Source organism: Heliangelus exortis, chromosome 2, assembly GCF_036169615.1.
Source record: "Heliangelus exortis chromosome 2, bHelExo1.hap1, whole genome shotgun sequence".
NCBI lineage: Eukaryota > Metazoa > Chordata > Aves > Apodiformes > Trochilidae > Heliangelus > Heliangelus exortis.
In genome coordinates this window covers 52,049,029-52,071,550 of record NC_092423.1, presented here as the reverse complement: position 1 = coordinate 52,071,550, position 22,522 = coordinate 52,049,029, and the positions used below count along the sequence as shown (strand labels likewise).

Genomic DNA, 22,522 nt, shown 5'->3' with positions numbered 1-22,522 from the left:
GTTCTGCTCTGTTCCCTCATGTCTTAGTGCAATGGTTAAAATAGCACATAAAATAGCACATAATATTTGATAACATAATAATAACCTTGAAAACCCCAAACACAAACATCACAACACTTCACATGCTAGCCCTCCTAAATTTTAATCATTAGTTACCACATCTTTGATGCCTTTGTTACATTTAGGCCTTGCAAAGGAGCATTTGCTTTTGTTGTCTCATGAGCAGGAAGAGTTAAAACTGTTGTCCACCCTTCTTTTAAAATCATAAGAATAAAAAGAATCCCACAGGGAAGTCAGACCAATCACGTGGTCCAGTCAGTACTCATCCCCTCTCCAGAGGGGCAGAGGAAGATGCTGTTGAGGGAGAGCATCTCCCAGCCCACCTTCTGCCCGCCCTCCATGCTCCCTGGCATCCACAGTTGGGTGAGGGATGCAGGAGTCTTTCTTGATGCCTGTCTAGTCTTTGCCAATGTTCTTTCACAGACTTCTTGACTGTGAGTTTGTATAATCTTTCTTTGAAGCTAATGGTAGAAATCATTGTTTCAGAATACAGAACCAAATGTTACTTAGTTCTAAAAAGATTACCAAAACTGTCAAAATTTTAAATACCCAAATCAGCTAAGTATGTGTGGAAAAATGTGAAGCACAATAACCAGTTATGGTATGAAGACAATTCATCTAGACTTACTACCTGGTGAAAAAAAAAAAAAAAAAAGACAAAGTAGTATTTTGGTGGCAGTCTACAATTCTCCATCTGTTTTGTTCCTCTTTGGAGGTGGTAAAAACTCTTTATCAGATTTAGAATTCAGGACTCATCTCTAATTTTTGCTCCAGAAAGTCTAGTGTGAAAGATCTGAGCGAACAGGAGAACAAAAAATGCACAGTTCTAGAAAGATCTTTAATCCCTGTATTTTTCTAAGGAGAAATTTACCTCACAAATGTGAACAGGACTTTATACTAAAAGTTAAATCACCACATTAATTACATTTAATTAAGCAGCATCACATCAGCCTTCAGAGAGTATAACACTACTATTCCATCATTTTACAAATGGGAGAACTAAAGAATAGCAAGAAAAAACATTTGGTTAAGCCCTAGGGCAATTAAATGACAGAAGAACACTCGGTGTTATTTGCCTTCCACATTCCATTCCCTAAAGCTGATTAATCAGTAAAATTTTCAGAACAAGTTTCAAAGGCATCACCTTCCTGGGAGGAAGGATGCCAGCAGAAAGGCCACCATGCTTTGCAGTACATCCTAACAACAGGATGGTTAATTCTCTGAGCATCTCTCTGCTACAGCTATCCAGTAAATGTTCCAGATTCTGCTATAAGCCTGCAGAATCACCTTAATTTCCTGAGCACTCTGCAGATTTGCTGTAAAGAATACAAATCAACTCATAAACAAACTCTTTAACAAAAAACAACAGCAAAATCCATTTCTTCAGTTGCTAGCACGCAAGGACTTGGAACAACTGAGAATCTCCGTGATTTCTTCAATAATCCACATATTGGTGTGGTTCACAGCTCTCAAGGAGAGCTCTCAAGGAGTCTTCTGTGCCTGAAATAGGTATGCCAAAACACATGTAAATTTTTCAATGGACAAAGCTTCCACTCAAAAGGGAAATTCTGCTACCAGAGAATTAAGTGGGAATCCCTGCTGAAGTTAACAAACAGGGGGTTTGGGTTTCATCCTTTATCCAACCTAAAATCTGCAATGACAGCAGAAACAATTTCAAACTAAGGTAACAGTCTTAAGTTTTCATGCACAGCACTATGGTTGGTTGCAGTCTTGTAAGAAATAGAGAATACCTGTACTATTGGATTTCACTGCATATGGAAATTTTTTATTTATGCTGTAATCAAAAGTGCAGCCCCTTCCAGTGGAAGATCCTCAAGCAATTATGACAGAGTAAACCTGTCTTTAGCTCTACTAACCATTAATTTGATGAGGGTTGGGTTTTTAATGGCCAGTATCTTCCTAACTAATAGATGCTTAATTTGATGAAGCACCTGCTCTCTTGTCTCCTGGACATAAATCTGGTTCAGCTTTCCAGACAGGTGAATCAGAAATCAAAGCATGACCTTATCCTCAAATGTATTGCAATAAGATTTCTGCTCTTCAGAAGAGGAAAATAATCCATAAATTTACTTCAGGAGTTGAGGTTTGAGGTCTTTTTGGTTGGGTTGGTTTTTTTGATAGGAACTTAAGTGGCATACTCTCTTTTTAAAGTCACTGTAATAATTATGAGTAATTTCCTGGATCTTATTTTTAAAAAGCTATGGGATAATTAAACCTAAAAATTTTAGTGCACCTCTGGCAGGGCACAAGATGTGGAAGTGCTGAAATTAGTATTTCAACTATACACAACGTATTGTGTGATGTACATGTTTCACAAAACACAGGGTATGTAATACAAGTGTTGCAAACCTGATTTCTTGCTTTTTCTAACTAGCTACAGAGCATTTAACGTCAACCTGAGCAGCTTTTTCATTCCACTTGTGAGCAGTTTTAGAACTGCTGTGAAGAACTGTAGGAGCTGCCAGCTTGTCTGGTACACCATGCAGTGCACACTTTACAAAAAAATCCCAGTGATAAGAAATCTAATCCAATTTGTTGGGGCTGTGTATGTGCTTATGAATTTAATAATGCTGCTGTTGATGAGTTACCTCTCCTGTCCTGTGAAATCCTCCAGCTGTGTTACAAAACCTGTCAAAGCACTGTGCAGCCACCTGGCACTCTGTTGGAAGAGGTCAAACCAGTGTCATATTAAACAGTCTCTGTGTAGCAAAGCTCGTGCTTATATGTTGTTCACCTTGATTTTGTGTTGTTGACTTGTTGTCTCTGCACTGTGTAGAAAGTTGGCCAGTTATTCTCTTTTCCTACAGCAGGAGCTGCTTGGAATATCGATCCCAATTCAAACACAACTAGAAATAGATTCCCTCAAACTGAGTGTCAGTAAAGCACCTGCATTTGGTGTTCTTTCTATTCTGTACATGGAATCCTGTCCTTTTCTAGGATTCTATGATTCCTGTAACCTCCATCCCTTTTTGTTGTCAGGAGGAGATTTTAGAAGTTCTTATTTTTAATTAGGGCAAATGATTCCTCTTGTTCTGATGATGTTTTTCTTCCAATTCTACAGAGGCAACTGATGATTTCACCTAATATTTAAGCTACCAACTGTCTTATTTTGTTACGGGCTGCAGTGACTGTATTGAATGCTGTTCATGCTGTTTACTTCCCTCCTTCTCTTGCCACCACAGACATGTCATACAGATGAAATATTTAGACAGAAACATGTTTTAACCAAGGCAAGAGGACGCCTCATATTGGGACTGTATCTGAAGTAAATAGTTTTAATACTTGATGAGAATACATATACAAGAAAAAAAGAGTTTTGGTAGTCATGCCAGTTTCACCAAAACATTTTGATGGGAATTACATTTTCTCAAACATTTTTTTTCATTCATCACTTCAAAGAGAACAACAGATGCTTTTAAACAAGTGTTGCTTCAAATATGTAGCTGAAAATTAACATTTACTTACTGCCCTGTGAACTATTTACTCTGTAAAGATATAGGTCCATTGTACATATAAATTTTGTGCTGATTAAATTGTATGAAATTATTATTTCATATAAATTTCATACCTGTGTGTCCATCCTCCAAGCTGAAATAATCACAGATGAAGTTTGTTTTCTGTCACACACTTTGCTGTAGCATCGTTTCTTCATTTCACATTTATCCTTTCTGCAAAGTCAAGAGCTCCTTATTTTTATCACACTGTATCAAGTCATGTATGTGCATTTTAAAGAAACCCAGAGAGCAGTGGGTTTCAGGTGCAAAGTGTTGCTTTGATTTGCCACTTTCCATGATGACCGGAATAACGTCATCATTTTTAGAATACAGAAGGTCCATAATGCTGAAACCTTAATGGAGCTGAGAAATGAAGAAGAGTCAAGAGGCTGCAGGGTAGCAACAAATGACAGGCACTTCAATAAAGCATGCAGAAGATTTCCCCAAATGTCAGTAAAGAATTTGCATTTGTACAGTTCAGACTAAAATGTACTTGTAGTAAAAAACCCCAAAACAACAAGTGAACAAAAAAGACAACCCAACCCCCCCCCCCCCAAAAAAAAAAAAAAAAACCAACCCAAAATCCAAACAAACAAACCAACAAAAAATGCCCTATAACCCCCAAACCAAACCGGAGCCTCCCAGGTGACTGGTTGAAAGAGAAGGTCATCTCTGGTTTATCTGACACTAGAAGGTGAAATAAGGTGGAATTTCTGACAGAACAGGTCTGCAAAATTCTGTGAAATTTAGGTGGGTTTTTTTCATTGTTCCCAAAAGACACTATTGTAATTCCAAGTTCGGTTTGCAAATAAAAATCATTACTACTACCTGCATGTCTTCTTTCACTATCTTATATAATTGTATATGCTTGCTTGGAAGTCTCAGAGCAGGGTCTGCAATCCATAATGAGAAGCCATCTGGGGAGAAAAATGTACATAGCATCTAATAAATTCTGCCAGATTTACAGTAATACTTTCCTGATGTGGAACCAGACCATCTGCAGATAAGTTTTTTATTCTTACTTACTACCCTACTCCTCATATAGATCATTAATAACTCTTTTTTAATATTTCCCATGTCTTCTGTAGTGCTTAGTCTACTTTTTCCCCACACAACAAATAATATTTTAAAGAATTGGTCGTAGTAATCTTTGTTCTGCAGTGTCAGGGTAGAAAGTAGGAAGGTGCCTGCACAGCCAGGAAGCCCACTGCCTTGTCTTGAAGGCAAAGCCTCCAGCCTGGAGATGACTCAAGTTTTCAAGAGCATTTGTGGGGTGGGGGAGGTTGCAGGACTGCAGACAGATAGCTCTGGCTGCTGGTTTGTGCACTGTGCACAGCAGCATCCTTCGTTGCCAGTTATGGGGATGCATTTTCATTTTGAACTCTGGTGCAGGAAGGCAGGGGAATGGCCTCCTCCTCTTCTGTGACTTCCATGTGTTTTTTTGCCACTGGGTTGGCTGCAAAGCAGAAGTCCTGATCTCTCAATTGTATGTTGCTTTGCAGGGGTGTAGATCAGAAAGCTGTAGCTCAGAAAGTTGGTGAGTGAAGTTCAGTAGTCTTGTAATGATCTTTAGCATTTTTGAGAAACTCGGGCAATGCTTTTTGTTCTGATCTTGGACCTTAGGGATACCACTATTTCTTTGTACTTTATGGACAAGCAGCAAGACAAGAAGAGGCTCACCTGGACAGAACAAGAAATAATGTTATCTAACCCAGACTTGGCTGCTCTATCTGGTATTGTGGAAACAATCAACGTCCTTTGGCCTAGTGGAGGAAACTGGAGGACAGCAAATGCTGGAGCACCCAAAACCCATTTTTCCATGAGGAATAAATAAAAGCAGTGTACTAAAGGTAGCATCAACAATGCTGGCTTTAAAAATGTCACATAGCAATACATGGCTTTTTTCACACTATAAGCTAAACATCATTCTATGAGAATGGCAGTATTGGTGGAAATGAATTTTAGAGCTTCTTCTGATTTTTAAGAGCAGGAGACCTCCAGTTCACCTTGTCTTGGAGCTTACAATTTAGAGACAAATACTGGTGTGGCATTACAAAACCAGGCCACTTATATGATAATCTTTGCACTCACTGCTGTAACAGGCAAAACAAATACAAGATACTCATATTCTACTCCTTACTTCACTGTAGATATCCTGTGTGACTTCAGGAAGCCCTTCTCTCCCAAATTCCCATATGAAAAATGACAGACTTTTTAAACCTCCTCCCCTGCAAGATAATGTGAAAAGGTCATGGTGTGTTTACCAACTGTGCTGATGAGATGCAAGCATTCTCTTCTTATGGAAAGGGGTGAAGAATGACACACTTTGATGGATTTTGCATGGTCCAGATGATCAGCAAGTGGCTGAAATTGATCTCATAGTTGAACCAGTGGCACTACTGCAACTATTCCAGGATGCAAATGATGCTTCTGACTGAAAACAAGCAGATGTACACCTGGGGCTCATATCCAAACACTCCAGATGCTTTGACTCCACAAAGGAAATCTGGATCAAAACCAACCTCCTTGCAAGGCAGCAGGATGCTGTGGTGCCATGATGTCCCTGAGCATTTCCAGACCACTGCAGAGCAGAGTGTCACCTCCTTACTGTACCCTGTTCCTCCTCTCCACTCCCTTGAGTGCCAACAGCACCAGCCCTGCATGAACCCCTGTGAGCCAGGGGGAGATGGAGGAGGCAGCAGCCACAGCATCATCCTGCTGAGACCAGGGTTGCCATGGGGAGAGGAACAAAACTGCTGTGCCCTGGCTGGGTTTTGTTATTTTACCAAAACCCACTGAAGACTACAACATTTATGTACCCCATAACGTGCACAGGTATGTCACAGCCTGCAGCAGGCACTGCCTGAAGAGAATAAGTTACCAGGGAGCAGAAAGGGTTTCTGTATTCTTAGCTTGTCCTTCCTGTAGCTCAAAGTAGGAGCAGCAGTGCTAATAGCATCATGAAAACACTGCTTTGTACCTCAGGAAAACCCCATTTCCAGTTTCTTTCAAATTCTCAGCTACTGATTTTCTCATCTGAAATCTGAAATACAAGATTTATTTTCCCTACAAGGAGGCATTTCTAAAGTGAGTTAGGGGAAAAAAAAATATAAAAAAAAATATGAGAAAGATTGTAGCTGGATGAAGTCCCAGAGATGGTGCTCTGTCCTTAGAGAGGCTTTAGTGGGTCACAGTAAGAAATGTCTAGAAAAAAATGCTGGTTAATGATTCTGACCTTCTTCTGGAGAGAGCGTGGGGAATCTACAGCTTTACAAGTGAGGGAGGAAGAGGCTTCCCTCACACTTTACCTGAAAGATACTCTTAGCTTTTCACTGTTAAGTACAACACACATTCCCAGGCAGAAGGAAAAGCAGATCCCACCAGCAAGTGCATTGCCCAGCAAAGCCGAATTTAGCCAGACAGATAAATGGTCATTACTTCTCACTCCCTGAGATCTTCAGCATAAAGGAGACTTGTGTATGGCTCTACACCTTTCTTCTCCATATCCTGGCACATCAAAGAATTTTAAACCATAGCTGGGGAAAATAATACTGGAGTTTTTCTGGAGTATCAACTCAGCTACTCACCTTGGTGAAATGGGAAGAAATTAGGCCTGGAGAAGGACATGAAATCCAGCAGGAGACTGGGATTGGTGATTCAAATTCTGGCAATTTACTGAAACCACTGGCTTTTTTTTTTTTGGCTAAAGCAAAAATCCTCTTAATCTAGAGAAGCAGCCCATGAGAGAGCTGTGTCACTGAAGCCTTGTCCACTCCTTGAAAATAAAAAAAAAAGACCTGTGTAAGAGGCATTTTCTTGCCACTAGTCTTTCAGGTTAGAAGTTGTGACATGAGCTACTGATGTACAGCTTTGTGAGAAGAGATGAAGGAAATATCCTGTCCCAGCCCCTGGAAGTTGCCCAACATGAAGCAGATAGGGTGTGCCACAGAGTCCAGGAGCACCACTCAGTACTGCAGCAGACCTGGGGAAGTCTTGGAGTGGCTTCTGACATCCAAAAGCTACCTAAAGGATTATAGTAAGTAAGAAAAGTGCAGTAAGGAAAAACAAGGGGAAAAAAAAAAAAATCAAACCATATCCCACTTTGAAACCACTCCTGTAGAACCTTTTTGCCAACTGTGAGGATGGAGGAGAATGACAGTGGAAGCACCCTTGGCTGGACACACGATCTTTCCCTCATTCCTTGTTCAGGGAAAATCGTCTCTCTTTAGTCAGGCTTCGGGCCAGTTCACAGCCCATTCCTTGCTCAGGGCAACCTGAGCTGGGGGCAATGAGAGAAACCAGCACTGGCTTTTACAACACTGGTGCTCAGGGAGGTTCCCACAGCAGGGCAAGCAGAAACAGCACTTCCCTACCACTGCACCTGCCCAAACGCAAGATCCTCAGAACAAGTAGTGGTTTTCCCCCATCTCCAAACCTGCTAACATGTTTTACACATTTGTAAAACAGGTCTGAAAAGAACTTGCCAGAGGAAATAAAAAAGGCACCTGTCTGTGCTGGACCTTGCACATTAAACATTCACTTCCAGCTGCATCCTCTAGCAATTATCACCATACCCTGGTGTTTAGGAGGGAGTAGAGCAGATGCACACATCTGCACAAGTCAAATAATAATCACAGAAACCAATTAATCTTGTCCTGTTACCTTAAGGGCTGTGCATGGCTGTCAGATCTGCTTGCAAGTACCAGAAGCTCCCAGGCCGGTTTCTATAAAGCTCACACTCAAGAACTCCCTTTCCTATTCAGTTATGTTTCTTCTGCACTGCGTTTTTCTGATATTGAAAATAATCTTCACAAAGCCTCTTTGGAAGAAGTCTTATTGGAGACACATTCATCATGTTATGAGAACATGCCATATCAATAGTACATCCAAGGTACCCACAGGGGAACTTCCGAAGTGAAATTGAAGCCATGCTGTGAAAAGTAATCTGAGTATTTCTGAGTATTACCAATTAGCAAGGGATGCTATTCCTAAAGGAAAAGAAAACATTACTGTAGGCTCTGACCCAGAAGTTCCTCCTGAGTTAAATCACACTGAGTTTTCTTGATGGGCAATAAAAAGAAAAAAAGAAAAAAAAAAAAAAAAGAAAAAAAAAAAGCAGCCATAATGAGCAAGTGGCTTTAAAAGCAAACCCCTCAAGCTCTGTTGAAGCAAATGCATTTGACTGGAAAAAGAAACAGTTCCCCTCATTTATCAAATGAAGGTCTCTCTCCCTTTGTTTGTTGTGGCTGCCAAGAGCTCTAACTTGCATTTTTTTCCACGTGGTGGGGGAGTTTGATGGCTGTAATCCCCTTCATCCGGATGGCCTGTCAGAGCTTATGGGCATTCCTTAAAAATAGAAGCACCCTAATCCTGGTTCAGCTAATTTAACAGAAGTTTCTGCAAAATTGCATGCTTCTTTTAAAGCTAACAGTCAATAATTCAAGGCTGTGACATGAAATGGTTTGCTTCCTCTCTTGCCACCAGTTTCACAAACACATTTGTTGCTGTGTTGACACAGGCTGTTGCTGTGCAGTTATTTGCATCTCTCCTCTTTCACTTGATGCTATTTCATTTGCCACTTAGGCCACCGATTCACATGCAAATCCCACTGGAATTATTTACCAGCACCCTTTTGTACAGCTTGGTAGCCATATGGCCCTGGCAGCTGAATGAATGGGCTGCAGCACTGCTCTGAAACCATTGTGGGACCATAACTCAGACCTGAACCAGCTTCAAGTCACACTTGCAGCTTTCACAAGAAAAAACAGCAGACAACTAGGAATTGTTTCATGCATCTGCTACGTGCAAATCAACAACCTACATAACACAGCCAGAATTGGTCATCAGCAAAAACAACAACCCACGCTTTCATTGTCACCGCAGCCCAAGTATTGCATCCAAACTGAGAAGGTGCTTTGGGCTACAGCGACTCATTTTGCCAGCCCAGTGTCAAAAGGCACCCATGACTGGTACTGGCCCACACCCATTTCCATTGCCCCTTGACTACATCACTAGCTGGTTATGGAACTGCTGACAGCAGCAGCCTGTCCACCCTGGAGTTTAGGAGTACTGAAGATATGGCACAGTGGCTCATGCCTCAGGCACTCAGGAGTGCCCACTTGACATCGCTTCAGAGCAGTGTGTACGTGTAGCCAGACACTGAAAATACCAGGCTCTGTATTTTCAGTGGGGTTCAGTGGGGTTGATTTCCCATTATTTCTGGGGCACACACCATCCTCTTTCAAGAAACAGTGGTGGTGAATATGAAGTGCACCTCTCTTTGGACAGTGCGAAGAAAAAAACCTATATAAAAAAACCATATACCTAGCTCACCATCCTGAAAAGCTCAGGCAACAGCTTCTGGAAACAGCAGCAGCATCTCTGGTACCCTCTGCTGTACCTTGGCTCCTGCATGAGCCAGGAGACCCACTCTAGCAACAAGCCCTCATACTGCCAGTCACTGTGGTTTTCCTTTGAGAAATGAGTGGAGCAGTAAGCATTTTTAAAATAGCTTACAAAATTTTAACACACTGAAAATTTTACTTCTTTGGATAGTAAAACAAAACCTCATTTTAACTCAAAATTCTTATTGAATGCCATCTAACCAGAGGAAAAAAACAATTAAAGACTTCAAGTTTTCATGTCTTTTTATTTACAGGCCACACAATACATTTTATATACAAATGGCTTAAAATAACAAAGAGTAAGCAAGCTGAAGCATAACAGTTTTATTAATTAGGTTGTCTTGAAATAACTCCTGCAATAAAATAATCTCCACCCTGATAAGCAAAAGTTAGTTCGATTTTAAGTCAACCCAAGGTCATTTTATTTTTCATTACAGAATTCAAATCAGTTTTCTGGCAATTCCTTAATCTCATGACACACTTCCACTTACGCAGAACATCCCAAAACTATTGAGAAGGGAAATAGCCAAAATTTCCCCATGTAAAAAACAGTGTAACAGAACAGACTGAGAAATGTTGTATGTAAAACACTTGCATGTTTTATTAATGAAAAGAAGGATGCAAGAAATATTATTTGAGATTTTTCTCTTCTGGAAACGGAATTCATGGTGTGAGATCTAATTTGCCCACAGACAAGAGGTATCCTATGTTACTTCAGTACTTCAGTTTTTACCACACAATTGCCTATTAAATTCATCCAACTGTAAACTTCACCAAAACAGAGACTGCCTCCTGCACCAAGCAAAAGGAGAAGAGCACTCAAAACTGTAAGAACATTTCAGCCCCTTAGCGCCTGCTTCTAGAAAGCACCTTACACTACAGTGGTATGGAGAAAATTTAACACAAACTATGTTTTATGGAAACATAAGAAAATATAGAAGTTTGCCATTTTAAAATTATTTTTTCCAAGAAATCATATTAACATTTAAAGATACATGTATTTTTACACCTTTTCCCTAAGACTGCTCCTTCTGTTCAAGGTAACAACAACTAGCAGTTAATGAGAAAAGCCTTTTCCTTTTCCTTTGGCTGATTTTAAGTATTGTAACAGTCAAAGTGTTTTAAGTCATGGTACTATCAGTCCAGTCGTGCTTGCTTTCTTCCTCTTGGTATGGCTAAAGACCACTTAATATAAATAATGAAGTATTTGCTACTTGGTAGTCCATGATTACAGTATTTTGCTATGTTTATTTAGAAATACAAACACGCAACACTTACTTTTCGATGTAGTGTCCAAGGTCTCTGTAGCACGCTTTGGAATTGCAGCACAGAAAATGTAAACCCAAAGGAATGGAGGGAGGGAAGTAACAAAAGCCACAGCTCCACATAAAATAACGTTGCTTTCAGAATGTCTACTGCTGCATCAAAACTGCAAGAGTCACATTATGTCAACTGCCAAACTAATACAGATTCACTCACTCTGCCAAGTGAGATTTATTGAAAAGGGTAAAAATCTGACCTGACATAAGCACCTTGTCATGTGATTTAATTCAGAAGAAACGTTGATGACACTCAGCTCTGACACCAACAAATGTGGACCTACAGTCCTTAGACCTGGCCAGGTACCGGGATGCTAACCTGCCCAGACCCAACTCCTGGGCAACCCCAAGGGCTGCCCCGCAGAGGGAGGGCAGAGCTCCACACCCACACGCAGCAAAAGAGCAAAGAAGATTCCCCCGAGCTGCAGAGAAAGTCATCTCTTCAAAGTTATCACATATGAAAATGTCAACTTTCCCTCCAAGTTATCCCAATGCTGTTGTCCCAGCCAAATAAGTGTTCAGTCACAAGGCAGTAACCATTACACTGAATTTAGGGAAAAGCCATCATACTGCACGCACTGGCTCCAGCGTGACAGATTTCTTTGTTTCTGATTCATCTGGGAGTCAGCTGTCTGTTGCATCTCCTCCTCACTCCTCATAGTCAGGATTATTCGTGCTGGGGTTTTTTTGGTTTTTTGTTTTGTTTTTTTAATGGCCAAAGACCAAAATCTATTTTGGCAAACAGATGCAACATCAAAGCAGTGCCAGTCCATAAGGGAGCTGCCCTGTCATTCAAACATGCAGAGAGAGGGGCCTGGACTTCCCTGAACTAAAGAACTTGAAAAATTTACCTCCATGAGGGAAGTAGTAGGAGAAATAATGTCTTCCTCGCATTTTTGTATTGGAAATCAAATCATTTAGTCCTCTGAGATCTACCTTCCATTTGAACTTACCTGCTTTTTTTAGTGAACTACCACCTGCAGTTACATTTGGAGTACAGGAGAGTAAAACCAGACTGCCTGTTTTCACTAAAAACAACTGCATAAGAGCTTTGAAGAGCTTGACTTTGAAAAAAAACCAAAAAGCAATCTGTGTGCATCACTGTGGCATTAGGTTTTTTTTAATATTAGTAAACAAAAAGCCTTAGCTGACACTGTCCATATCTAAATGACACTAATAATTTTTGCCTTTTAAAATTCTAGTTGCAGAAAAATGATACAGGGGTATCCTTACTGAAGGAAAATTACCCAGTGCACTGCCATTCCCACATGAAGCTTTTGTTTTTCTTAAGCACAGGCTTATTGAGATCATAAGTATTTGTTTCTGACTGGGCCACTGTTGTTTTTTGACTGTGGGACATTCTGCTGTGTCTAGTGAAGGCAACTGCTGGACTTCTGGGGACATCACAGGCAGCATGATTCTTGCTCTATTTTCCAGACGCCCCAAACGTTACACATAGTTAGCCAAGTGAGTTTCTCCATGCTCCACAACGTGGTAGTTATCCATAGATGAACCAGGATTATCAACTAAGACAAAACGAAACACCAACAACTTTGGCTTCTATTCTGAAATTCCAAAAAGTCACTGACAAGACTACGTTTGTAATAGTGTAAGTAGAAATTTTACTTTTTAAAAAGTAATAATTAAACACTCAGTTACATAAGGTACCGATTTATCAACTGGATAATCAGTTGGAAAATTGTTTCCAATATGGGCTTTAAAACATTCTTTTACGTACATGCAGAATATAACCATACCTCCTCTCTGCAGGAGAGAGACCACTTGTTGTCAAAGGGAAAAAAAAAACCAACATGCTGGAAGTTGTAATGAACGTGAGGAGTGGCTCTTGGTAAGAGTTTCAACTGCAGTCATTTTAACAGTTGTTTAGACTGACTCGATTCCAATATTAAAATGTTCTGTGGAACAGCAGATAGAAAATTAATAATTGGCACAATCACAAGTTTACAGAGAATTAGAACTAGTGTCAAACGTTTTACTGTTCTTTAAATACTGGTAATTTTTCCTTTGTTACTTCCTATAATGCAGGTAATTGTGGTAAAAAGACAACAGTGTCAGCTTTTCACACAAGGGAAAGTAATTACCGTTGACATTTAAGGGAAAAACTATTTCACCACTTGGTAAGGACATATAAAGTACAGATTATTTGGCAGAGGAACTAAAACACTTACTACAACTCCAAGAGGGAGCTGAGGAAAAACTACACTCTTCATTCTCCTCACTTTCAATGGTTCTCATAAAACTCAATTTGGAAATTATTATTTAATCAAGGTAAGATTAGGTCTCTAAGTAACTGGCCCAAGTGAAGGAAACAGCACAAGGTTATGACCTATTTGAGTTGCCTATTATTAGCTGAATTTTCATGTTAACTACCTAGGTTTAGGTATTATTTTCCTCTCAATCTATAAAGTAGCTCCAAATTTTTGCAGACCTTAAGCTTACATGTTAAGGCACTTACCATTCAAGTAAAAGTTTTTATATAAACAAGCCTGGGAGATAGAGAGAACATTTTACCAGAACATCCATTCCTTTTTTTTTTTTTTTCTTGAAAGAAAAAAAAAAGTAACATTGACCAAATATTTATAAAATTTTGCATCAAGAGAAAGGTCGTGTTTTATTATCTGAAATGAGCACAAAGTACACCTTCCACAATAACACTGAAAGCAGTGCAAAGACTGACAGTGACCTTTGACTAAAGGTAGTTCTGTAAAAAGAAAAATACCAAATAAATCAGTGCCCTGCTTTGATTGTTGTAAAATTTTTTTACATAAAAGTTGGTCCAAACTTACAAAAAAAGCACAAATGTGCATAGTTCAGAAGGTCTGAAAGAGTGCCATAAAAAGCTGATGTCCTTAAATTTAGCATCCACTTAAAACTGCCAAAATACAAAATAAAATTCAGAACTAGAGTTTGTGAACATGTACAATCAATTCATCTAGTTTTCGGACAGCATGAGTTTTAAGCGTTTTTATTTTTTCCTACTGTATGCAAGACCCTTTTCCACATAAAAATAAAGCTGTTGAATTAACATTATTCAAGTCTGTTGAATAGCTGCTTTAAACTGCAGCTAGGGAAAAAAGGAAAAAAAAAAGTTTTTCCAGATAAAAATGATGTGCCTGAGGAAAAACAGATACTCAATATGGTAATCCTCTGCCTCGCCCTCTCACTGCGGATGTGCTAATGTGTCCCCTGTATCCTTGGGAATAGCCAGGTCCTTGGGCAGGAGAAGTCCAAGTTTGTCCATGCATGTGGCCGAGGCCACTGGGATTTTCCTGTAAGTTACTTGGGTAGCTATAGCTGTGCATCTTTGTGGGCAAAGAGTGGGCACTCTCTGGCCCTGTGGAAGCGTCACTGCTGCTGCCCAGAACCGGGATCGGGCCGTGGCTGTACTCAAACCTATGGTCTTTATCTCCACTAAATAGCATGGGGCCAGTGTTGAGGTAAATGTCTCCGTAACCAGTTACTGAGCTGGGAAAGGACTCTGAAAAGGCTGATGGAGGAGGGGCACCACCAGAGTGAGATGAAGCAGTACTGTAGTTATCCAAAGATTGGATATCTGAGTTTCCGAGGAAGCTCCTCCTTTCTAATGCTCCCGATGTTCCGCTTCCTATTCCGTCGCTACCGCCATAATGGGCAGATGAGAAGGAAGATGATCCAAAGTTATCTTTGTAGTCTGGGCCTGCTACGTAGGAATCTCTAGCCTGATAATCCACGCTCGTCTGTACCGGCTCCTCCATTGTTGCCTGAGCTTGGTGCTGAGCAAGTAGCTGCAGCAGAGCTGCTTTCACTCCTGCGTGAGGATCTGTTCCTGAAGAGTTGGTTATAGGCAAATGCTGGTTCTCTGTCCGATAATCAAGGTCTTCATCGGTGAGAGGAGGAGGTTCCGGAGGCTCTGGGGGACGCTGGTCTGGAGGCAAGATCCGAGGGCGCTCCTGTTCCGGTGTTCGGCTCAGAAGCCTCATCTCAGACTGCCTAACCAAATCCTCTTGACCTAAGCAGATGAAAAAGAAAAAGTTCTGGAGTGAAAATATACACTAACAACAGTGGAAATGAAAGGACTCTTTCCTGGAACAACACAGAGGTTTGTAACTTCAATTCCAATTAACTCATGACTTAAATTTATTTGTAGTTGGATAGATTACTTTGGAGAAGGCAACAGCTCATTTGCCTCAGAAGAGTGATGCGGGTTTCTCATCAGATTACCAGGCAGGCAGTTAAACAAAACCAGTTCCTTAAAAAAAAAAACAACCAAACCCACAAAAAATACCCCTCAACTAGAGAGGTATCAGAAAGGATTTGCAAATAGGGATAAAAGTCTTGAGGGAAAAAAGACCACCCTATCAAGGAAGAACAAAAGTTTAAAAAAAAAACAAACAAACATGAACAAAAAGCCCCAAAACAAAACAAACACCTCCCAAAAAGCCACCCTCAAACCACTTGAGTATTTCTTTCACAGCTGCAAACACTGCAGAGCAATACATAAACCACAATATGATAAAACTAAACAATCTAAAAAGATCAGAGCTCTAAACTTTGAAAAGACTAAGGAAGTCACTACCACATTCCAACAAAAGCCTTCAACTATGTGTGTCAGTGACAGTTATGGTAACCACTTACATTTCTCAATGTTAAATTCTGTATCTACTTGGCGTTAAAAACAAAAATAAAACACCCTCTTCCCAAAATAAGCTTTACCTAAACACACAGTCAACACTGGCAAATTCCATCTATGGATTTTCTAGAGAAGACTGTCTTCACCACAAACACCATAAAGAAGACTTCAAACCCCCAGGATAATGATCCATGTAACTGTTTCATCAAAAATACTACCAGCACTTGTGTACCTCTCAGAGTGGAGATCACATTTTGCTCTGTCTGCATGGCACCTGTTGCAGTAAGACACAAATTCTATGAGAGATATAAAATGTGACCGAATCACCTCTCCTATACACACAGATCCATTTGGTCAACACGTTAGCTCTTTATCCCCAAACTATTACATTTCCACTGCTCAAGGTTATCTGCCTGTTATCAATGAAGACTTTCAGTACCTGCAGACGTATATAATGACTTGATCAGACGTGGGTAGCCAGGTGCTGGAGATTCCACCTCGTCCCGGCTGACAGACACAGGAGTGGTGGGCTCTGGGGGCTGCCTGAGTTGTAACGACATTTCATTTCCTGATCCGTTTTCCTTCTCCTCCAACACAAAATCCTTTTGTTTTGTTTGCTGAGCCTTTATTAACTGAGACAACAGAACAGCAAATGCACTCTGCACAGCTGCCTGGGCAGCATCAGTCTCGACTTTGGGCTGTCCCAGCTGAGCAGGTGGCACAGGAGGCTGCGCGACAGTCGGCTGTTTTAGAGGCTCCTGTTCCGGCGGTGGTGGGAGAGGCGGCTGCGGCTGCTGCTGCTGTTCTGACTGTTTTTCACCTGCTGACAAAATTCCAGCAGGAAGATTTATTTTATTTAGTTGCTGCTGAGTCTCTGGGTTTACCTTAATATTCAACACTTGGGCAAACTGTGCCAAACTAACACTTGTTTTAGACTGTAGCAGGTTTAGCAGGATTGCCACTTCATTCTGGTTTAACTGCTGTCCAGTGCTTGTTTTTGCTAAAGACAAAAAAGGTGGTTTTAAGTATTATTTAGAACTGGCATATTTCAGAAACTCATAAGTAAGACTAATCTAGCATAGCTGACATAACTGGCAAAGCAGGGGTTTGGACAACACAGAAATGGCATGCTTTTATATAGTCACTGCCTTTGGGGGAGTATCTATAGGAAATGGAATAGTAAGAACCAATATAAATAAAATGACTACCAAGCAGTGTGCACCCCACTCGGACGGACGAGAAACATCAAGCTGGAGCTCAATTTTCCAGAATACAACTACACTGGGGCTTCAGGCCATCTGCTTTAAGCAGCTGTAAGATTTTCAGTCCCCACAAAATTTCCTATCTTTGACATACCACATTCCTCTATTAAAAAGTGGCCATCTGCAAAACACATTTCCAGTCATGTTCTGGCTCATTCTAACTCCACATCTGGATTCTAACAAGTGTTCAAATGACCAGGCTCTAAGTGACTCAGAAGCTAGTGGTACAAATGCAAAAGCAAGTTGAGTTTGAAGGACAAGAAGTCAATCACTGAGTAGTGAGAAAATGCACGTCTGTGATGACATACAACTTCATCAATGAAATGGAGTTTGTCACAAAGAAAATATGATGGTGCAGGGAAGTCAGAATTTCAAAGTAGTTTCTTAGTTTCGTGCACCTATTGTGGTGGTTTATTTTGAATGGAGAAATAAAGCAGCATGGATTTCAACACACCTCATGAATACATGACTTAGAGAAGAAAACAGCTCAAAATTTAAAAACGAGCATGTGTCTGTGCTGGCAGAGCCCTGAATTTTTAAATCCAGATCAATATGAACACATTCTGTCCTCTTCTATCCCCACCTTTCTTCTAATTCTCCAATATATTAAATCATAGCAGATTCAATGCCATGTCTGAAGAAACAGCCATACACAAAAATATTAAGTATTTGCCATACAAGACTAAGAGCAGCACAGCTGGAAAGTGCTCCAAAATCCACAACACACTACCCTAGTTCTGGATATGCACTGGGATACAAGCACTTGGAACCTACTCGTGCAGGATCCAGGCACTTCAAAGATTTTATGTATTTACATAAGTATAAAAATAAAAACACCTTTATTTGGCAATACAGAAAAAACCCATAATGCCTTGTACTACTGGCTCTCACTTAGATGTCATGCTTAGCAGTTGATGTAACATCAGAGGATGGTATGCTCAGTGCTCAAAGTTTCCTCAAACTCTCAGGGAAAATTCAGCAGAAAAATGCCAAACAGGGAAATTAATTTACCTATTCCATAGTCTTTGGTGAGTTTTAAGTCCTTTCAAAGAGTAAACTGTTTTCTGAGAAATCTGGCAGTTTCTACCAGAACAGAACTATTAATCTCTAAATAACTAGTGTTAAATTGAAAGAAGGAATAAGCAGGGGTCCCATTCAGGAATCAGAACATTAGCAATTGATCCAAGGTGTTTTTAACCTCTTCTTTCAGAATGCTCAGAAACAGTTTTGTTTAAAGCATGCACCTGCATGTGTAATTGCTTAGCATAGCATATGTATATATCTAAGATGTATTTTGGCTTCCAGAAGTACTTTACTTACTACAGAAAACATCTCTATGTTTAAGCTTCACTGAAAAATAAAGTGTATTCTTTTCTACCTAGATATATTCTTCTGTGTACATATGGGTAAATGATAATGTAGGTCTGTATAATTCCTTCTCTATTTGTTTAGCTTATTTTGCATGTTTAGTATATTAATGACTAATAAACACAGTAGTCTCTCATCAAGCTACTTGTTATATAAGCACAAAAAATGCAATCCCTTGGATTTGAAATTTCTATACAATTTTCATTTGAGGGACAGCAAATTTTAAGGGCTACAGAAAGCCATGCTTGAAAATACTGCCAAAACTTTTGGGCTTAACATAAGGAGTGGCAGAAGCTCGCAGCTGGCTTACTGTGAGAAACAGGATGAACAGGAGCATGAAGCTATAAACTGCAATAAAACATCAAACCAGCTATTTTCTATATATCTTTGCACACAGTATGAAGAGCTCTACCCTATTGTTAAATGAATAATTCATTTGAAATGGTTAGAAAGAATTTTCAGGCCCTGTGAAAGCACTTACTGTTTTTCTTTAACTGAACTGCTGTATCAGGGCCACTTTGCACAATCAAAACGGGTCTAAATTAAACTTACCAGGTACCGGTTGGTATTGTTACTCTGTGTATTTCTACATATTATGAGGAAACTATCACTGAACTGCTGAGTATTTTCAAATGGTGTTCATATAGGAAAACATTACTCTGTAATATTTTCATAAAATGGTCTCCAAGCAAGATACTTTAGTTACATTTCTGAATTACTGGTTGTGAAAACTACAAAGGTAGCTACTTCTTGTTATACCAGGTTTTGGAGGGGTTTTTTGGTACGATTTTTTTTTTTTTTTTTTTTTTTACAATTTAGTTCAGCAACTTGCAAAGCTGAAGACAAACATGCACAGGGAATCTGTTTCACTTAAAACGATGATTGTTCTAAAATCTGCCTTCTGATCAATTTACCAATAAGGCTCCTCCAGCCTATAATGACTGTGATTTAGTGCAGCAGCTGGCTTGTGGGATCATGGAAGAATGATAGATGAGAAAGAAATAAAATCCCCTGAAAATACAGAGCAAGGTATTTGCCCTAAAGAGATTGAAAAGTTAAGTATATTATGTAAAACTTAAAGGGAACACCTAGTTCCCAAGAAGCAGAGGTAAATCTTTTGTAACAAAGATTTAACTTACAATATTGTTACTTCCTGAAGAATCCAGGAGACATCAGTACTCTGAAAATAACATCTAAAATTTCTAGAGGTCTAATCCAAGAAGAAGTTAATTATAAGAACCGAAAATATTACTGACCAAGTGCTACACTAGAGCTGCCCTGAGTTTTGAGTTGGGAAGAAGTTTGCATGCCTTGTGGGGTGTTGGTTCTGCTCTCATCCATGCCTAAAGACAGATCCTTCCTAGGGACTTTAGCAGCTGTTGAGTCATCAGTCATGCCCATCTGCTTCTGTCTTCTTCGTTTCTTACTCCACAGCTCATGGCAATCCTGCCACAAAGGAAGGCTGCAAAGAATGATTAGAGATAATCAGTTTTATCTCAACTTGGGTTTAAAGGCTTTTTTTTTTTTTTAATTAAACATGTTGGTGAAACAAATGCTCACCCTGTACTTACGAAAAATGAACCTACTGAACACAGAAACACATCATAAAACACCCAAAGCCAGAAAAGTCTCAGATCTACTTTTTCTGGATGAAACCTCTTCGTCACTTGCCTATTTCAGAAGCACACTGGCAGAAAACAGGGAACTATGGATCTTAAAACAAGAACCGATGTTACTTTCTTGTCTCCATACTTATGAAAAGCCTAACAATTTGTGTAATTTGAGACTTGAAAATCAATGCTGCATACTTGCTATAAAACAAAATTTTCAGAGTAACATATAACAGAGTTATCATTATGAAAATGTTTTTTTCAGGGTTCAGGTTACCATCTCCTTTTGTCAAGAATTGTCTCTTTTTGTACAAGAACCACTGTCTCGTGAGTTCAAATATTTGTCCACAGTAACAGACGTGGCTACCTAGTACTTATAGCTGTACAGCACAGACAACCAAAACAGTGTGTATGTGTGTGGAAGTGGCAGGAATCAATGACAGTAGCCAATACACTAGGGAAGAACAACAGATATCTCAGTCCTTTAAAAGGGGTAAAAACAGAGGCAAAATTCTCCTAAGCCAGTCATCTGCTGCCAGTTCTGTCCTGTTACTGTTCCCTGAAGGCATCCCAAATCTGATTTCCTCAGAAACAGAGAGACCCATTCCATGCATAATGCAAATACTGAGATAGACAGTAAAAACAGTGCCTTCTTTGTGTTCCTGTTACGTATTAATAACCATCTGAGCTGTTTCCTTACCCAGGAACATGGAAAAATTAGGTGACAGATGACTAGAGTCACTGGAAAGGCAATTACAACAACTGCTTCCTTTAATCTCTCCCTCAGCATACCAGGTCAAAGACCAGCCAAGTATTTAGTCAAAAACAACTGGAAGCAAGCAAGAACCTACTGTGAGGAGTACCCTACAGCCTTGTAATCATCAGTGTCACTTTCTTTGAATAAACAGCTGTTTCTTCTTAAAGCAGAACTTCACTCTTTTGAAAGAATAGTCAACACCTTCCTGTGCATGTTCTGCCTGAAGTGTGGTTCCTGTTACTTTTAAAAGCAAGCAACTAGTTTGCTTCTATAATGGATGAACTACAAAGTCCCTCTAAAACCCCAGACTTCTTCCCATTCACTTACTTGAAAGTGGTTCTGAGATTTTAGTCAGCAGTCTGAGATGGTTGATTACTGACATTCAGACAGTGATACGTATCCAAGCAAAGAAACCTCCTAGCCTCACCTATCAGGAGCATTAATAACAATTTTGTGCACGTAACATATAAGTTTCAAAAGATTTTAAATAAAATCCTTAAATAAAAATAAAACCTTTTTTCCCAGTTGTAACTGATTAAAACAAAGTCAGTATAGGCTGCCTTGACAGTACAGTTTACACAAACAGTATTAAATATTCTATGTACTGGCATCTATCTTGAGAGAAGAATGAAAGATGCAATTCTGTAATGCTTTTTCATTGCTTTACTTGAGGCATATTCCAATAGGATTTGTACTGGTTAAAATGACAAGTAACTGTAAAACCCCTTCTGGACACTGCAATACATATCCCCTCAGCAAAACTAGCAGGAACAAGCCTGCACAAAGTATTTCACTTCTCCTGAATGTAAAACCAAGAATCTCAGTTAGCACAGGAAACAATTCCTGGTATTTCACTTTAATTCTGAGGTACCTTTGTGGAATTCTATACCCAGTGTCATTCTACCACCAAAGAAAGCAATTCAGATTCATGGAGGATCTCAAAACCCTTGAGAAAAGTAGATACTGATAACCAGAGATAAATGGGAAATGATTATTTTTCAACATTAGAAACATTCATATCAGAATATTTTTTTAGAGGTACTAACTCAGTAACTACTTCTAGGAATAAATGGTGAAACAGTTCTCAGATCTCACAACCACTGCTGTCGTGGTGTAAGAGTCACTCAGCTGCACAACCATTTTAGTGCAGAATCACTGAAAGACAACGTGCTCAATGAAATCAGGGAATGTTTACAGTTGAGAGAGGTAAGTAAGGAGCATCACCAAAGGATCCGACTTACTCTGGAGGAGGCATTTTAGATGGTTCCACATCTCTCAGAAACTCACACTGAAGAGCTTGTTCGGCTGTGCAGCGCTTGCTGGGATCCAGAGCAAGCATGTAATCAAACAGATCTAATGCAGCTGCTGGGATGCTACAAGAGCAAAATGGAGAAAAGCATCACACATTTATTTTGGGCCACACGCTTCCGTGTAGTATTTTAAATAAACGCATCTCTTCCAAAATTAAGTCCCTAGATAACCTACATCCTAACACACACTCACAACTTGAGTTTGGTAGTAGAAAGTCACAAATAAACTTCATCTTTTAGCACCTGTGCAAGCATGTAACCCAAGCTTTCTCTGCTTTGAGTGGTTT

The 22,522-nt window shown here is 39.7% G+C and overlaps 1 protein-coding gene across 12 annotated transcripts in view; it reads right to left on the bottom strand.

Annotated features, from left to right (window-relative positions):
* Positions 1 to 10,204: 10,204 nt before the first annotated feature.
* Positions 10,205 to 22,522, bottom strand: part of CDK13 (cyclin dependent kinase 13) — a 45,874-nt gene continuing 33,556 nt past the window's right edge. For 3 of the 12 annotated variants that reach the window (XM_071736151.1, XM_071736153.1, XM_071736155.1), the window contains 4 exons: positions 22,167 to 22,298; positions 19,815 to 20,020; positions 16,368 to 16,928; positions 11,981 to 15,307 (listed from right to left, as the gene is read on the bottom strand). In XM_071736151.1, the coding sequence (XP_071592252.1) occupies positions 14,451 to 15,307; positions 16,368 to 16,928; positions 19,815 to 20,020; positions 22,167 to 22,298 (1,756 nt within the window). In that variant the 3' untranslated portion in view covers positions 11,981 to 14,450. Of the gene's footprint in view, positions 15,308 to 16,367; positions 16,929 to 19,814; positions 20,021 to 22,166; positions 22,299 to 22,522 lie in introns of all 12 variants that reach the window. The other 9 variants (XM_071736156.1, XM_071736160.1, XM_071736159.1 and 6 more) reach the window with 7 other exon arrangements.